Source organism: Rhinoderma darwinii, chromosome 5 (assembly GCF_050947455.1).
Source record: "Rhinoderma darwinii isolate aRhiDar2 chromosome 5, aRhiDar2.hap1, whole genome shotgun sequence".
NCBI lineage: Eukaryota > Metazoa > Chordata > Amphibia > Anura > Rhinodermatidae > Rhinoderma > Rhinoderma darwinii.
In genome coordinates this window covers 198369034-198385665 of record NC_134691.1, presented here as the reverse complement: position 1 = coordinate 198385665, position 16632 = coordinate 198369034, and the positions used below count along the sequence as shown (strand labels likewise).

The window sequence follows — 16632 nt, the reverse complement described above, 5'->3', positions numbered from 1 at the left end:
AGATCTCTATGATGGATTTCTCCCGGCCACGACCCATTTCTGCAGTTTTTCGCTCAATGTCTTCAGCTTCTTAATTTTAAAACATTTCTGTACCTATAAACGAAGTTAAAATTCTCAACACCTCTAAATATCATAAAGCGCCATACACTGCACCTCCAACTATAATAGCTCCATACACTGTGTCCCTGATTATAATAGTACCATACACTGTCACACTCACACATTGTGCCCCCTGTAGATAGTGCCCCCATAGCCCCCTATAGATAATGACCCCCCATAGAGCCTCTTTAGATAGTGCCCTACATAGAAGCCCCTGTAGATAGTGCCCCACATACAGCTCTCTGTAGATAGTGCCCACATATGTACTCCAGAGCTGCAAGGCAATAGTGCTAACCACTGAGCCACCGTGTTGCCCTACATATAGCTTCCCCTATAGGTAGTGCTCCACTTATTGCCCACCTCTGTAGATAGTGCCTCACATATAGCCCCCCTGTAGATAGTGCCCCACAGGTAACCCACCCCTCTATATAGTGTCCCACGTATAACCCACCCCTGTAGATAGTGCCCTACAAATAGCTCCCCCTATAGTGCTCCACATATAACCCACCTCTGTAGAGAGTACCTCACATATAGCTCCCCCTGTATATAGTGTCCCACATATAGCCCCCCTGTAGATAGTGCCCCACAGGTAACCCACCCCTGTATATAGTGTCCCACATATAGGCCACTCCTATAGATAGTGCCCTACAAATAGCTCCCCCTATAGATAGTGCTCTACATATAGCCCTTCCCTGTATATAGTGTCCCACATATAGCTCCCCATGTATATAGTTCCCCACATATAGACCCCCTGTAGATCATGCCCCACATCCCTACATATAGACCCCCCTGTATATAGTGCCCCACATATAGAGCCCCCCTGTAGATAATGCCACTCAGTTTTAGTAGAAAAAAAACAAACAATTACATACTCACCCTGATCCCGTTCCCACGCCATCTAGTGGCAATGCAGATCTGCTCTCTTCTGATCAGGTCTGCTGGAGCTGAACGACGCGTCGTTCAAATGCGCTGATTGACAGGGCAGAATGACTTGCCCTGTCAATCAGCGCCTTTCAAGCATGGAAGCGACAGGTCAACCGTACTCGCAGGTATATTTGGACATACATGCCTGTACAAATAAAGCAAGGAGTTAAAGGAAAACTGGCAGCAGTTTTGAGGCCTGAAAACTTCTGACAGCGCTATATATAGAAGAGGAAGGGCATTGTAATGATACCTGTTGTCTCGGTCATGCAAGTTGCATGACCGAGAGATCGACGCTGAATGCCCCCGGCTCCACGGTCGGTTGGTAATTTATGAATAAATTGACAACTGGGTGTTACCATTCCCCTTGTCAAAGGGGCGTGTCCCTACAGTCTCTCTGTCAGCGCTGATTGGACAGTGTCAGCCTGTGTAAGGACAAACCCACAACTGGCAACACAACACCTAGTTTTCAATTTATTAATAAAATTTCTAGGAGGAATAACAGGTGAACGGTACAACGTAGAGTTCTAAGAATAGATACTCCAGATTTGTTATTTCATGGGGAATACAGTGATTTTCTAAGACAGACATGTCCTCTTTAGGCAACTGTTTAACCCCTTAATTACCAAGCCTATTTTGGTGTAAAGGTGTGCAGGAATTTTTTTGCATAGCATTTACATATTTCTGTCGGCAAAGCCAAATGAATGCTTGTACTTTTCGGGATAAGTTGTATTTTTTAATAGCACAATTTTGGGGTACATATTAACTGTTTCTGAGGGGAATGGAAAAAACAGCAATTCCGCCATTGTTTTTTGCGTTTTAAACTAACATTGTTCACCACGCGGTGTAAATAACATATTACATTTATTCTACGATTTCGGCGATTGCAAATATGTATTTTTTTATGTTTTACCACGTTTGCAGAATAAAAACACTTATTTCTTCAAATAATTTGTTCTTGCATCTCTGCATTCCAAGAGCCATAATTTTTTTTTACACTTTTCCGTCGATGTAGCCATATGTGGGGCTTTTTTTTGTGGGAGACTATTTAGTTTTCATTAGTACCATTTTGGGGTACATAGGAACTATTTATTACATTTTATATTTTGTTTTCTCGTCCTGTGTGACAGCCGTCCCTGCGCGCGATCAAGAGCGGGGCAACGGCTGTAATATACAGCCACGGCCCCGCTCTGACAGCGGAGAGGAGAGAAACATCTTCTCTCCGCCGTTAACCCCTTGAATGCCGTGATCAAAGCTGATCACGGCGTTCAAGGAGAGGGGACTGCGCTTTGATCGCGTCACAGAAAATAACTGTGACGCGATCAAAGCCCACAACTCATATGGCCAGTCAGCCCAGGGTCCATTGAAGGACCCCAGGGCTGTCTGAACATATTTCCTGTTGTTGGGGCATACTGAGGTATGCCCTAACAACTTCCTGTGTACAATCAGTACACAGGCTAATGTACTGGCATAAAGATCTATGCCAGTACATTGCAGTTACAAAATAAAAATAAAAATGATAAATCCCTTTAAGGGATTAAAAAAAAAAAGTTAAATGAATGTAAAAAAAAATTAATGATGAATAATTAAAAAGTAAAAAAAATACACAAACACAAATTTTTTATAATAAACTTTTTAAAATATAAGTCCCAAAACATGAAATAATATAGACATATTTGGTATCGCCACGACCGTAACAACCTGTACAACAAATGTATACCATTATTTATGGTCGGTGTATGGTGTAAAAAATAAAAAAATTAAAACTGCAGCAGAACTGCTTTATTTTTTCTGCATTTTCGCCAAAATAAAAATGTATAGAAATGAAACGATTATGTAGGTACCATTTTTTGTACTAATACATTAAGTACAACTCGTCCCGCAAAAAACAAAGTCTCATACAACTACGTCGTAGAAAAAATAAGAGTTATGAGCGTCGGGATGCAAAGAGGGAAGTCTAAAAAAATTGCTCTGTCCTCAAGGCCAAAATTGGCCGTGTCCTTAAGGGGTTAAATGGCCGTGAGTTATCTCCCGGCCGTTGCAGCGGGAACCCGGCTGTCAGTCAAAGCTGGGCTACAAGGTGTTCGCTCCTGTGCCCACGCGGACACCATGACATAACTGTGGGTCATGTTGGCTTTAATGGCCACTAACTTACCTGATATAGATCAACTTTATAATTTATTTACTGTTAAAATTTAGTTTAATCCATGCAAATTCTGTGTGAAGTTACTGCCACTAGGTTTCTCCCGTTATGTAATCTGCTGTCCACCCCCTTTTGTCATGCAGAATCCGTCCCTAGTTACAGAGTAGAGAAGATGGACTACGGGAAGTGGAGGTGTGTCAATACACAACCTGCCCATTGAAGTTTTTGGATAGGGATGAGCAGGAGGAGGGAGCAGAGAGAGTAAGAGACACAGGCAAGGTGCCCATACCAATTAGTGTTCTTCCTCCAAGCCGGCCCCCTGGGATGATGTTTCAACCCATGTGACTGCTGCAGCGGCGGTCACCATTCCTTCCAACTTTCAAGTATCACAAAGAGGGACAACCGATACGGCGCGTGTGGCGTCAATTTTTTTTTTTCTTTCAATCCACGCTTCTAATCCCATCCAAACCCGGTTCAGCGCACAGAGTATCATGCTCCCATAGTGTCTCCCACACAGTATAATGCCCACATAGATGCACCCATAGAGTATAAAGCCAACACAGATGCCCGCATACAGTATAATGCCCCCATACAGCTTAATGCCCCATACATTATAATGCCCCCTAGCTGCCCTTATATATTTTAATGCCCCCAAAGCTGCCCCTAGTGTCAGTGCCCACATATAAAGTGCCAGTGCCCTTGTAGACAGTGCATATGTAGATAGTGCCCCTATATGGTGCCAGTGTCTATTTTGATAGTGCCACACCCCCTTGAAGATAGTGCCACCCCCCTGTAGAGACTTCCTCTAGGAGCAGAATCCCCAGCCAGTGCATAGGCCGGGGATTCCGCTCCTAAAGGAAAGCCCTGATTTCACTGTCCATATATGAACAGTGACGTCCGTGGCTACTCCTTTAGCGGAATCCCCGTTGCTGACTCTTGCAGGGGATTCCGCTCCAGGAGGAGCCCCTGACGTCAATGTCCATATATGGAGAGTGACCTCAGGGGTTTCCTCTAGGAGCAGAATCCCCGGCCAGATAATCGGTAATGGGGATTCCGCTCAAGGAGTAGCCACTGACTTTACTGTCCATATATGGACAGTGACGTCATGGGCTTCCCCGAGCACAGCGCTTAAAGTAGTGCTGTGCCTGGGAGTCTTCGGTGAGCGGAGGAGCTCCCTCTGCTCCTCCTCTCTGAACGAATTTTGAAGCTGCTTCAGAATTGGGTTCAACTGTATCTGTGTCCTGAGGACGCAGATACAGTTGACAGCGGCCGCCCGGAATGTGGAACTGTCCCGCTGAATCCGGAACGGTTGGGACGTATGGCGGTCACATGGGATGAAACATCCCAGGAGGCCGACCTGAATGACGTCAGAGGGCCGGCCTCCTAGGATGACGTTACATCCCATGTGACTGCCGCTGCAGCCAATCACAGACATGTCATCCCAGGAGGCCAGCCTGCTAGCAGGCCGGCTAAATGATCATAAGTTTTCCACAGCGGACATTCGGGGCAACTGGACAACTTTTAGGGATCACTGCTCTATAGGACTGTTGGAAATAGCCAAGTACAGTACTCAGCTATCTCCGTGGGTCCCATAAAGAATGAATGGATCCGTATGCACACGTGACTACCGCTCCATTCAAGCAGGGTTCACGGGACCCTCGTTCTCATGATTGCTTAGGGTCTCAGCAGTCAGGCCACAGCGATCATACATTTATCACCTATCCTGTGGACACATTGACAAGCTGTTTGGACCCGCAGTGATCATACATTTATCACCTACCCTGTTGATAGGGGATAAAAAAAATTTTTTTTTATGGGATAACCCCTTTAAATGTGTTAAATGGGAGAGAAACCAAGGACGGAAAGGTCTAGTACATGGCGAGTGACTATGAGGGTACAAGCAGGTGAAGTGAATAAAGGGAGATCCACAGAAAGGTAAGGGGAAGTGACTGCAATAGCATCAAGGAGTACAATTCATTAACCAGAAGACCCTCAGAGAATACTGCAAAAATGGTAAGTTTATCTATATTTGTTCGCAAATTTGTGTGTGTTTAGGGGTGTTGCTGAGTGCACAGATTTAGGAGGGTCTAGCCTTGGCTGTCTGCAGAAACGAGTGCCCAAGCCTTGGTTTATATAAGCGGTTCAAATTTTGTGCTGAAGGAGGCCCAGAGTTTCCAAACATCCCGGGCCTATAATACCCTTAATCTGCCCCTGCTCCCATTTTAGACATTTATTGCATATCTGCGGGATAAGCCATAAATGTCTGATAGATGTGGGTGTGGAACCAGCACCTACCTCTAGAATGGTGGTCACCCAACCCGCATCCTGCCTGTCGAGGTAGCAGCAAGGTAGCCGCATCCAGGAAGAGAATTAGTTGTGAGGCTCTTTATTCTGTTCTATAGGAGTTACCAAAATAGCTGAGCAGGCAGGACGGGGGTCTGGTAACCCCAATTCTGGAGGCAGGTGCATGTCCCTGAGCTGGGAGCCGCATCTATCAGACATTTATGGCATATCTTGCAGAATAACCCTTTAATATATGGAATTTATGACTACTTTAATTTTCTGTATTGACACTGTCAAACTCGTTGAATTGTCCATAATGTATAATCACTTTACTGTTTGAAATATTCTTGTAGAACATGATACTACAAAAATGCTTATAAGATATTGTATGGGAGAGGTCCCTGAACTTCCAGTGTTTCTTCAGTAAAGATGCATGAGTGATTATGATGCGGTCTGTGGTCCTTACATCTAAAAATATTTTTCCTATAATTTTCCAGGTTCAATAACACGGCATGATATTGACTCCCCTCCGGTATCAGAGAATGTAGTCAGCATTTACCGATATGAAGATATTTTCATGCCGTCAGCAGCCTACCAGACCTTTTCTTCTCCTTTTTGCCTTCTTCTGATTGTTGCATTGACCTTCTATCTGCTAATGGGAACCCCGTAAGGCTGCATTTGTTAACCTTTGAATCAGACAGAGAATATGTGGACAATTTGTTCTCCGTCTTGTGCTTGACATTTTATGTCATTTTCTGCTGGAACAACAGGCAATACGTTATATGTTAATCCAGCAGTGACTTAATATTTTACAGTTACAAAAGGTATTGGTAAAACTAATGTGGTGGTTACATAGTCATTAGTCATGTGCCAAGATTAACTACAATATCAATTGTTAATATGTGTAAAAAGTTATGTAAAATTTGAGGTATCTATCATATACAGGGTCTCTTACATTTATAGTTTCCTTATGGCAGCTTTTAAAGCTTTTACAAGTCGATGTTTTAAAACTGCATATCTCTATCATTCAGGCTTCCAAACCATAATACTCTAACTATTAGGCTGAGTTTGCACAGGTCGGATACGCTGTGCAGAAGCACTCGGCGTATCCGCTGCAGGGAATTCCGGGCCAAAAACCGCACCAAACTATTGTTCAGTTTTTCGCTTGGAATGTCCACTGCGGAAAACTGCAGCACTTAGCCAGCCTGTTAGCAGGCCGGCCTCCTGGGATGACGTTTCATCCCAGGAGACCGCTGCAGCCTGTGATTGGTTGAAGCGGCGGTCACATGGGATGAATCGTCATCCCAGGAGGCCGGCTCCCTGACGTCATCCAGGCCGGCCTTTTGGGATGACGTTTCATCCGATGTGACCGCAGCTACAGCCTGTGATTGGCAGCAGCGGTCACATGGGATGAAACGTCATCCCAGGAGGCTGGCCTGGAGAAAGAAACACAGACTACTGGGTAAGTATAACATTTTATTTTTCTGAGCTGCTTTTTTTGCAGCGGAATCGATACGAAGCCACCGCAAAAAAATACAACATCTGCTATTTGTTTTACTTCCCCATTGAATTCAATGGGGAAAACCCGCAACAAATATGCAGCGTTTACACAAATACAATTGACATGCTGCGGAATACAATTCGGCACCGCAGCTCAATTTCTGAGCCGTTTTCCAGCTCAGTATTTATGCTCCGTGTGGATAAGATTTGTTTTATCTCATCCACTTTGCTGCTACTGTATTTGCTTCGGATTTTCTGTAACAAATTCCGTTGTGAAAAATCTGCAGTATTTACGCAATGTGTGAACTGACCCTTTTTTGAGCGTTTTTCTTGCGTTGCAGTTCCACGTGACATTCTTGTAGAGTGCGTGTCTGCGTTTTTTTACGCGCGGATGTCATCCGTATGTCACACGTCAGCAAAATAAACTGAAGGAGGTGATTTTTTTTTCTCATCATTTCTTTAGCAACTGTTGCGTGAAAAACGCATGACACACGGATGTGCGTCCATGTGCTGTCCGTGATTTTTACGCACCCATTGAATTCAATGGGTGCGTGATGCGCAAAAAACGCACAAGTATAGGACATGCTGTGAGTTTCACGCAGCGAACACACGCTGCGTGAAAAACACAATGTCTGAATGGCCCCATTGAATTGCATAGGTCCGTGTGACGTCCGTTGTTTTAACCTGCGTAACACTGACATGAAATACGCTTGTGTGAATAAGGCCTTATAGTAACAGGTTGCCCAACATAAAATCCATCATATGGACCACACAAGATCTTATCTCATTTGTTTTAGATATGATGAACTATTAACTGTTAGGGTATGTTCACACGTGCATGTCCGTTACGGCTGAAATTACGGAGCTGTTTTCAGGCGAAAACAGCTCCTGAATTTCAGACGTAATGGCATGTGCAGGTGTTTTCCGCAGCGTCCATTACGGACGTAAATGGAGCTGTTTTTCTATGGAGTCAATGGAAAACTGCTCCAATTGCGTCCAAAGAAGTGACATGCACTTCTTTGACGCGGGCGTCTTTTTTACGCGCCGTCTTTTGACAGCGGCGCGTAAAAAAAATGACCGTCGGCACAGAACTTCGTAAAACCCATTCAAATGAATGGGCAGATGTTTGCTGGCGCTTTGTAGCCGTATTTTCGGACGTAATTCGAGGTTAAAACACCCAAATTACGTCCGTAAATAGGGTGTGTGAACCCAGCCTTAATTTACATGTTTTTTTTAGAAGCCATTATAGATTATTTTTCTGACAGTATTTTTGATTTCTCATATACCAAAAGCCAGCTGGTTCTGTAAAAGTGTTTACTCAACAAAAGGTCATAGCCCTCATGAAACAATCTTCCATTAATTTGTAGTAAAAATTTTACCCCACTAAATATATGATTAGATCAGTACGTTACCCTCATAGGGGTGCATTCCCACTCTGCGGTGGCAACATGCGGATGATTATACCAGTATGTTACCCTCATAAAGATGTGAACCACGACCACATGCGGCATCCAATGGCCGCATGATTTTGCCAGTAATACCACAGTGCTTCAAGCAAAATTGTGCGATAACGTGGGAGCGCACCCTTAGGACCTGTTCACATCTGCCTTGAAGGCTCCGTTAGGGGCCTCTGTCACAGATCCGGCCGAAAATACCGGAAACAATAGCGCAGCATGCTTTGCTATTGTTTACGATTAAAACCACGGACAACCTGACGGAAACCCGATCCAAACCCATTAAAGTCAATGGGTTCCGTCGGGCGGCAATGGTGTCTGTCGTACAGCGGAATCGGCGCTTCCGGTATTTTTGTTGTTCTGCTGCTCTGACGGAGCAGAACATCAGAAACAAAAGACACAGGTGGGAACCCAGCTTTAGTGATGTCTGCAACATTTTGTGACCACACCCACAAGTAGCCATGAATAAAGAGGAAAAAGGTGTTGGCCAACTGCCAATAAGGAGAGCAAAGCTGGTGTAAAGGAAGAGTATCGTAGTTACCCATTGAAACCAACCAAGTTTCGCCTTTCATTTTCTGAAGGACCTCTGCAAAATTAAAGGTAAAATTTGATTGGCTGCTATGGGCAAAAATGACCCTTTTCCTCTGCACCAGTTTTGAAAAAATTCCCCTATCGTGTTTGTTTTAAAAAGAGGAAGACATGGTCCTCACAGCCAAGTTTTGCAGTCATCTATATCTGTTTAGCAATTTTTTCAAAAACTTAGCATGTGGTTCTTAGTACACATTTTGATCACTCTATGTAAGCCTACTTGCCACTTCCCAGAAACCTCTCTCTGGTGGGTCTCTACAGTACTGCGCGGTGACCAATTAAGCATGTGCAGATGGAGCAGCACAACAGCCCCCCTGCTGCCAGACTAATGGCCACTCTCACACGGCAGTATTTTGGTCAGTATTTAGAAGCCAAAACCTGGAGTGGACAATAAACAGAAAAAGTATAATGGAAAGATTTGTACCTCTTCCATGTTTTGGATCCGCTCCTGGTTTTGGCTTCCATATACTGATGCAAAATACTCACCAGAATACTGCTGTGTGGGAAGAAGCCTTACGTATTATAAGCAAATAAGCAAAATTGTGCGGCCATAAATAGTCTAATAATTAATGTCCGCACATTTTTGCAGGTAAAGGGACGTTTTACCCGCAACAACACACAGTCATTAACAGGCTATTTGACAGCCGCGCTGAACATAGTGCCGGTGCTGTTGTTGGCCGCATAGCGACCAGGTTAGTGTCGCACCGTGTAGCCTTAGGGTATGTTCACACACCCTATTTACGGACGTAATTCGGGCGTTTTACGCCTCGAATTACGTCCGAAAATACGGCTCCAAACCGCCGGCAAACATCTGCCCATTGAAATCAATGGGGTTACGATGTTCTGTGCACACGGGCATTTTTTTTACGCGTCGCTGTCAAAAGACGGCGCGTAAAAAGACACTTGCGTCAAAGAAGTGCATGTCACTTCTTGAGACGTAATTGGAGCCGTTTTTCATTGGCTCCATTGAAAAACAGCTCCAATTAATTGCCGCCGCAAAAAACGCGAGTACGAGCAATTACGTCTGAAATTCAGGAGCTGTTTTCTCCTGAAAACCGCTCCGTAATTTCAGCCGTAATGGACGCTGTCGTGTGAACATACCCTTGCCATTAGACCACTTTCACATGGCAGTGTTTTGGATCAGTATTTGGAAGCCAAAACCCGGAGGTGAATGTGCACAGACAAAAAGTATAATGGAAAGATTTGCACCTCTTTCTGTATTTTGGACCCACTCCTGGTTTTGGCTTACATATACTGACCAGAATACTGCCATGTGAATGTGGCCTAAGGGTATATTCACACGGCCGTAAACGCCCAAAAAATCGGAAGCAGAACGCCTCCAAACATCTGCCCATTGATTTCAATGGGAAAACTGCGTTCTGTTCCGATGGAGCATTTTTCGCGGCATTTTTTTATGCGAAAAACAAGTGCAGGACACTTCTTGGGACGTTTTTTGAGCCGTTTTCCGTAGACTCTATTGAAAAAAGCTCCAAAAATGGGCGTAAAAAAAGTCGCGAGTGGCACAAAAAACGTCTGAAAATCAGAAGCTGTTTTCTTCTGAAAACAGCTCCGTATTTTGAGACGTTTTTGTGCGTGAACATACCCTTAGTTCACATGCAGCCGATTTATTGCAGAAATTTCTGTGACTGAAAATCAGTTCCATTCATTTAAATAGAACTTGCAGAAATCCATGCACTACTGCAGAAACAACCCCATTCAGATGAATGGAACTGAAATGTCTGCAACAAAATCTGCCACATGTGAATCTACCCTGAGGGTATGTTCACCCAATAAAAGTCCGCAGCTTGTACGACCCAGAACACGCAGGGAAATCCGGCCGTATATTCAAACCAAATGGTGTTCGTATATTCAGACAGATTTTACTCTGCGGAAACCAGCTTCTAGAAAAATAGAAAAAGGCCTATTCTTACCATTCTTAGCGTTGCCATAGCAATGCGTCCCTGTTCTTCCGGCTACTCTGTGTCCAGGTTGCCCCCTGTTATGACATATTTTATCACATGTGAACGCTGCAGCCTGTGATTGGCTGCAGGGGTCACATGTGATGAAATGTCGTCACAGGGGGCAACCTGGACACAGAGCAGGCGGAAAAGCAGAAACCCGTTGCTATGGCAACACCACTAGGGGTAAGTAAAGGCTTTTTTTATTTTTTAACCTTTGGAATTTGCTGTGAATACGCAGCTTAAAGGTTCCTTCACACACAGAATTTTTCTGGCAATTTAAACTGCATAAAATAAAAAAAAATTCGATAAAAGATAGCGTTATTAAAATGTAACATGCATTTTCTTTCTGCCAATTTTGAAGTCCTATAGAGAAAACCACAAAATTGCCTCAAAAACACCATAAACAAAAACGCAGTTGTGTGTAGTGCAAAGTATATTTTTCCTACAGACTTTAATGTAGCATTTGGCACGCGCTAAAAAAAATGCATTAAAAATGACACGAAAAAGCAGCAAAACGCTGTGTGAATCCAGCCTTATAACGCTAGCGTTTAGCAGCTCAATTTATGCAGCATGTTTATAAGATGTGTTAAAATCCCATTCACTTTGCTGCTATTGCAATACGCTAAGATTCCTCAAAACGTCTCACAGAGAGATATAAGGGAGAGCATTATAAACATACCCTTTGTCTCAGTCATGCAAGCTGCATGATCGACAAATCAATGTTGAATTGAGGTGGTTGTCACTCTGTTAGGCTGGGTTCACACTACCTATTTTCAGACGTAAACGAGGCGTATTATGCCTCGTTTTACGTCTGAAAATAGGGCTACAATACGTCGGCAAACATCTGCCCATTCATTTGAATGGGTTTGCCGACGTACTGTGCAGACGACCTGTCATTTACGCGTCGTCGTTTGACAGCTGTCAAACGACGACGCGTAAATTGACTGCCTCGGCAAAGAAGTGCAGGACACTTCTTTGCAACGTAATTTGAGCCGTTCTTCATTGAAGTCAATGAAGAGCAGCTCAAGATTACGAGCGTCAAAGACGCCTCGCATAATGCGAGGAGGAGCTTTTACGGCTGAAACGAGGCAGCTGTTTTCTCCTGAAAACAGTCTGTCTTTTCAGACGTAAAAGCCTCTCATCGTGTGCACATACCCTAAAAATTGCAAGTTGCTCTGCCCTAGCCGTATATATTGCTTTGGCAGACCCTAGTAGATAGATGTTGTATTTTGCAGTTACAGAACCAATATGTAGCACTTGAAAAACAAAAAAATGGTACCTGAATTTTGAGGACATCATATATCTGTCAAAAAGTATTATTCTGAGGCTCGATTCACACTGTATTTCAGCATTCTGTTGGAGACAGGAGTATTTCCTAATGTAAACCTGTGACAGAAGGCACCGACATATGCCACTATATAGCGTCCCACTGCAATAAAACAACTTGTGGTATACAATTTTTATCTATAAGTGACGCCTGCCAAAAGGACACTATTGCCATACATCAGGTCAATAGGGCCCAATTGATACATTCGGTGTATGCACCTGGATCTTTCCTAGCACATACCTCGAACATACACTGGTGTGAATAGAACCCGATTTCCTTCCCTATTACGCTCAAAACAAAGGTGTAAAGACTGTGCCATTTCACACATTACAAATTTGTAATTGTCAATGTTCCAAGATCCAAGTTAGGTTACCGTTGAAATGTTATTGTGGAATAGAAACCCCTTAACAGACTTTGCATCCTAATCTTAGGCTGGATTCACACGAGCGTTTTGCGCGCGCAAAAACCATTTGACAGCTGCGTGTGACATCCGTGTCTGATGCGCGGCTGCGTGATTTTCGCGCAGCCGGCATCATAGAGATGAGGCTTGTCGACGCCCGTCACTGTCCAAGGTGCTGAAAGAGCTAAATCTTTCAGCACCCTCGACAGTGAATGCCGAACACAACAGCGAAAAACCTGTAAAAAAAAAGATAAAGTTCCTACTTACCGAGAACTTCCCGGCCGTTTCCTTGGTGACGCGCCTCTCTTGACATCGGGCCCCACCTCCCTGGATGACGCGGCAGTCCAAGTGACCGCTGCAGCCTGTGATTGGCTGCAGCCTGTGCTTGGCCTGTGATTGGCTGGAGCTGTCACTTGAACTGAAGTGTCATCCCGGGAGGCCGGACTGCAGGAAGGAGACAGGAGTAATCGGTAAGTTAGAACTTCGTTTTTTTTTACAGGTTCATGTATTTTGGGATCGCAAGTCACTGTCCATGGTGCTGAAACAGTTTAACTCTTTCAGCACCATGCACAGTGAATGTCTCCCGACGTCGCAGACCGGAAATTTTTTTGCCGGGTTCGGCCAAAACGAGTTTGGCCGAACCCGGTGAAGTTAGCTTCGGTTGTCGGGGTTCGCTAATCGCAAAGACACTCCGTTTGGATGTTCGGAAACAGAAAAGCACGTGGTGCTTTTCTGTTTACATTCATCCTTTTGACAGCTGTTGCGAAAACACGCAGTTCGCACGGAAGTGCTTCCGTGCGACATGCGTGGTTTTCACGCACCCATTGACTTCAATGGGTGCGTGATGCGTTGAAAACGCTGAATCAACGGACATGTCGTGAGTTTTTGGCAACGGAGCAACGCTGCGCAAAAAACGCTGCCATGTCTGCTCGGCCCCATTGACAAATATAGCTACGGGCAACGCACGTGAAAATCACGCGCGTTGCACGCGCGTATTTTACGTTCGTCTGAATAAAGCCTTAGTCTCGTGCCACTGGTTGAGAGCTTTGGCTACACAGCTAGTTTGCATTCCACAAATCATTTGTAAAACATTTGATAAAAAGAGAATCGTAAAAACTAAGATTTGGTATTATTATTAAAGATATATTTTCCTAAGACATGATAAAGTATTTACAGGAAGAAGCAATGACCTCAGAATTCAGAAAAAGCTAATCTTTTTATTGTCCTATAGTAGAATAAAATAAAAAATACTTACAAAAATAAAATGTCCTTCCATTTTCTGATGTCAGGCTCATGGTGTTGTCAATTTTTAACCCTCATGTGCCTCACATTGTCATTGACCACATCATGTTGCTCCAAGTTATAATGGGCAACATTGGGTTAATTTGTGAGGTACATGATGGGGTTAATTACTATTAGGGTATGTTCACACGGCCTATTTTCGGCTGTTTTTACGGACGTAATTAGTGTGTGTGCACATACCCTTAGACGTTTTTAGTCTATCGTGTGAACATTCCCTTAATGTGAGGCACATGGAGATTCTAAATTAATAACACCATGTCTCACATTAATAAGTGACCCCCATTTTACCTTCCATAATCGCAACAATGTGGTTAACCCTTTAGGGACACGGGCAATTTTGGCCTTGAGGGCAGAGCAATTTTTTTGATATTTTTGCATCCTGCACTCATAACTTTTTTCTTGACGTACCTGTATGAGACTTTGTTTTTTGTAGGACGAGTTGTACTTTGTGAATGTGCTGTTTCCTGGTACGTTTACATTATCATTTAATTGATATACATTTTTATTTTGGCAAAAATGCAGAAAAAAAGCAATTTTTATTTTCTTCTTTTGTACAGCATACACCGATCATCATAAATGCCGCTATAAATTTGTTGTGCAGGTTGTTACAGTTGCGAAAATACCAAATATGTGTATATTATTTTATATTTGAATAATGTTTACTTATTGTAAAAAACGTGCATTTGTGTGTGTGTTTTGTTTCTTACAGATTTATATTCCAGTTCATTAGCATGTGTACTGATAGTACACAGGCAGTTGTTAGGGCATACCTAAGTATGCATTAAGAGGAAATATGGTCAGACAGCCCTGGGGGCCTTCACTGGACCCTGGCTGTCTGTCCATATATGGTATGTTCCTCGATCAAAGGGAGGTCCTCCTTCTTATTTTCCCTTTGAATGTCGTGGTCAGCTTTGATTGCTGCATTCAAGGGGATAACGGCATAGATCAGAGCTTTCTTTGATCTGCCTTTTGGGCGGGGCTGCGGCTGTGTATTACAACCATTGCCCCACTCCTGATTGCGCCCACACACTTGCTGTGCCCGCATGATGAGCAGGATCTTATGCAGCCAGCACTTAAGACCGAGAACATGGGGGCGCTGTGCAGTGCACGCCCCATTTTCTCTGTCTACAGGGCTGGCCACATCAAATCATGCCAGTGACTATATGTATGTGTTAGGCTGGGTTCACACGACCACATTAACGTCCGTAATGGACGGACGTATTTCGGCCGGAAGTCCCGGACCGAACTCAGAGCAGGGAGCCGGGCTCCTAGCATCATAGTTATGTACGACGCTATGAGTCCCTGCCTCTCCGTGGAACTACTGTCCCGTACTGAAAACATGATTACAGTACGGGACAGCTGTCCTGCAGAGAGGCAGGGACTCCTAGCGTCGTACAGAAGTATGATGCTAGGAGCCTGGCTCCCTGCACTGTGTTCGGTCCGGGACTTCCGGCCGAAATACGTCCGTCCATTACGGACGTTAATGTGCTCGTGTGAACCCAGCCTTACAATACTAAGCTGTGCGGACATATGAATTCATGGTATTGAACTGTTTGAGGTATGCTAGGCAACCCTATCCCGTAGTACAGACACCAACAATGTTTCGGCCCTAAGTGAGCCTTGTTAAAGCTGGTGAAAAGCTCACTAAGGCCTCATGCATACGGCCGTGCTCGTAATCGCAGTCCGCGATTAGGGGCATGGCCGCGGACAACCAACCGGAGCACGGGCCGTAAAAAGAAAATGATAGGACATGTCCTATATTTTGTGGAGGCTTTCTACGGCCCAGACACCTTCCCGTGGTCAATAGAAATTAATTGGTCCGTAATTGCGAATATGGACGAATTCTACAGTCATGTGCATGGGGCTTTAGAGATTAAATGTTGCTGGTGTCGAGTACTATGGGACAATAAACAGATTTGCTTTTTTAGAATGCTGGCGACATTGTTTCTTCTTCCTGTGAATCCTTGAGTGGGCTGGAGCTGGCCTATAAGGAAGGTCTGTTGCATTCTTACATCCCCATTTAAAGTGACGGTGGTGCTGTTCCCAACCCTATTTCTATAATCTGATTAAGCATTCGGTCCCACATAAGGCATCATGCGCACTTCTGTGCGTTTGCTTCCGCAATTTAGCCACATTTTTGTGGATAAATTGTGGACCCATTTATTTCTATGGCCGCATGCACACGACCGTGGTTTTACCGGATCCGTGTGGGGCCACAAAACTCAGGACGAGCCATTTTACAGTCCAAGTTTGTGGCTTGACTAAACCGATGACATCAACTTTTTTGTTGCGGATCTGTTAATTCTGATGACACACAGGTGCACAAAAAATGTTTTTTGTGGACTGCAATGGATCAGTGGTTTTACAGACCACAAAAACACTGCAATCGTGTGCATCAAGGAGGCAGTGTAACTGTTTATAACTTTGGTATTATTATACTTGGAGATCCAAATATTTAGCCTGTAACAGGAGTGTCTGGAAAAGCTCTAGGGAGAACTCGGGAAGGCTACAGTATGTAGTATGACGTCTTTTTACTGAAGTATAAGGAATGTATTGTTTGTATATGGTTCTAATTCGTACAATAAAATATCTTGTTTTTAAAAAGTTTTGAGTATTTCTTTTAGAGTATGTGAATTATTTCAATACCATACTAG

General features: G+C 43.9%; 1 protein-coding gene across 2 annotated transcripts in view; it reads left to right on the top strand.

The window, feature by feature from the left end:
• FRRS1L (ferric chelate reductase 1 like) overlaps nucleotides 1-11032 on the top strand; it is a 33529-nt gene extending 22497 nt beyond the window's left edge. For both annotated transcript variants that reach the window (XM_075826845.1, XM_075826843.1), the window contains exon 6: nucleotides 5944-11032. In XM_075826845.1, coding sequence (XP_075682960.1) covers nucleotides 5944-6116 — 173 coding nt within the window. In that variant the 3' untranslated portion in view covers nucleotides 6117-11032. The remainder of the gene's footprint in view (nucleotides 1-5943) is intronic.
• Nucleotides 11033-16632: the final 5600 nt, after the last annotated feature.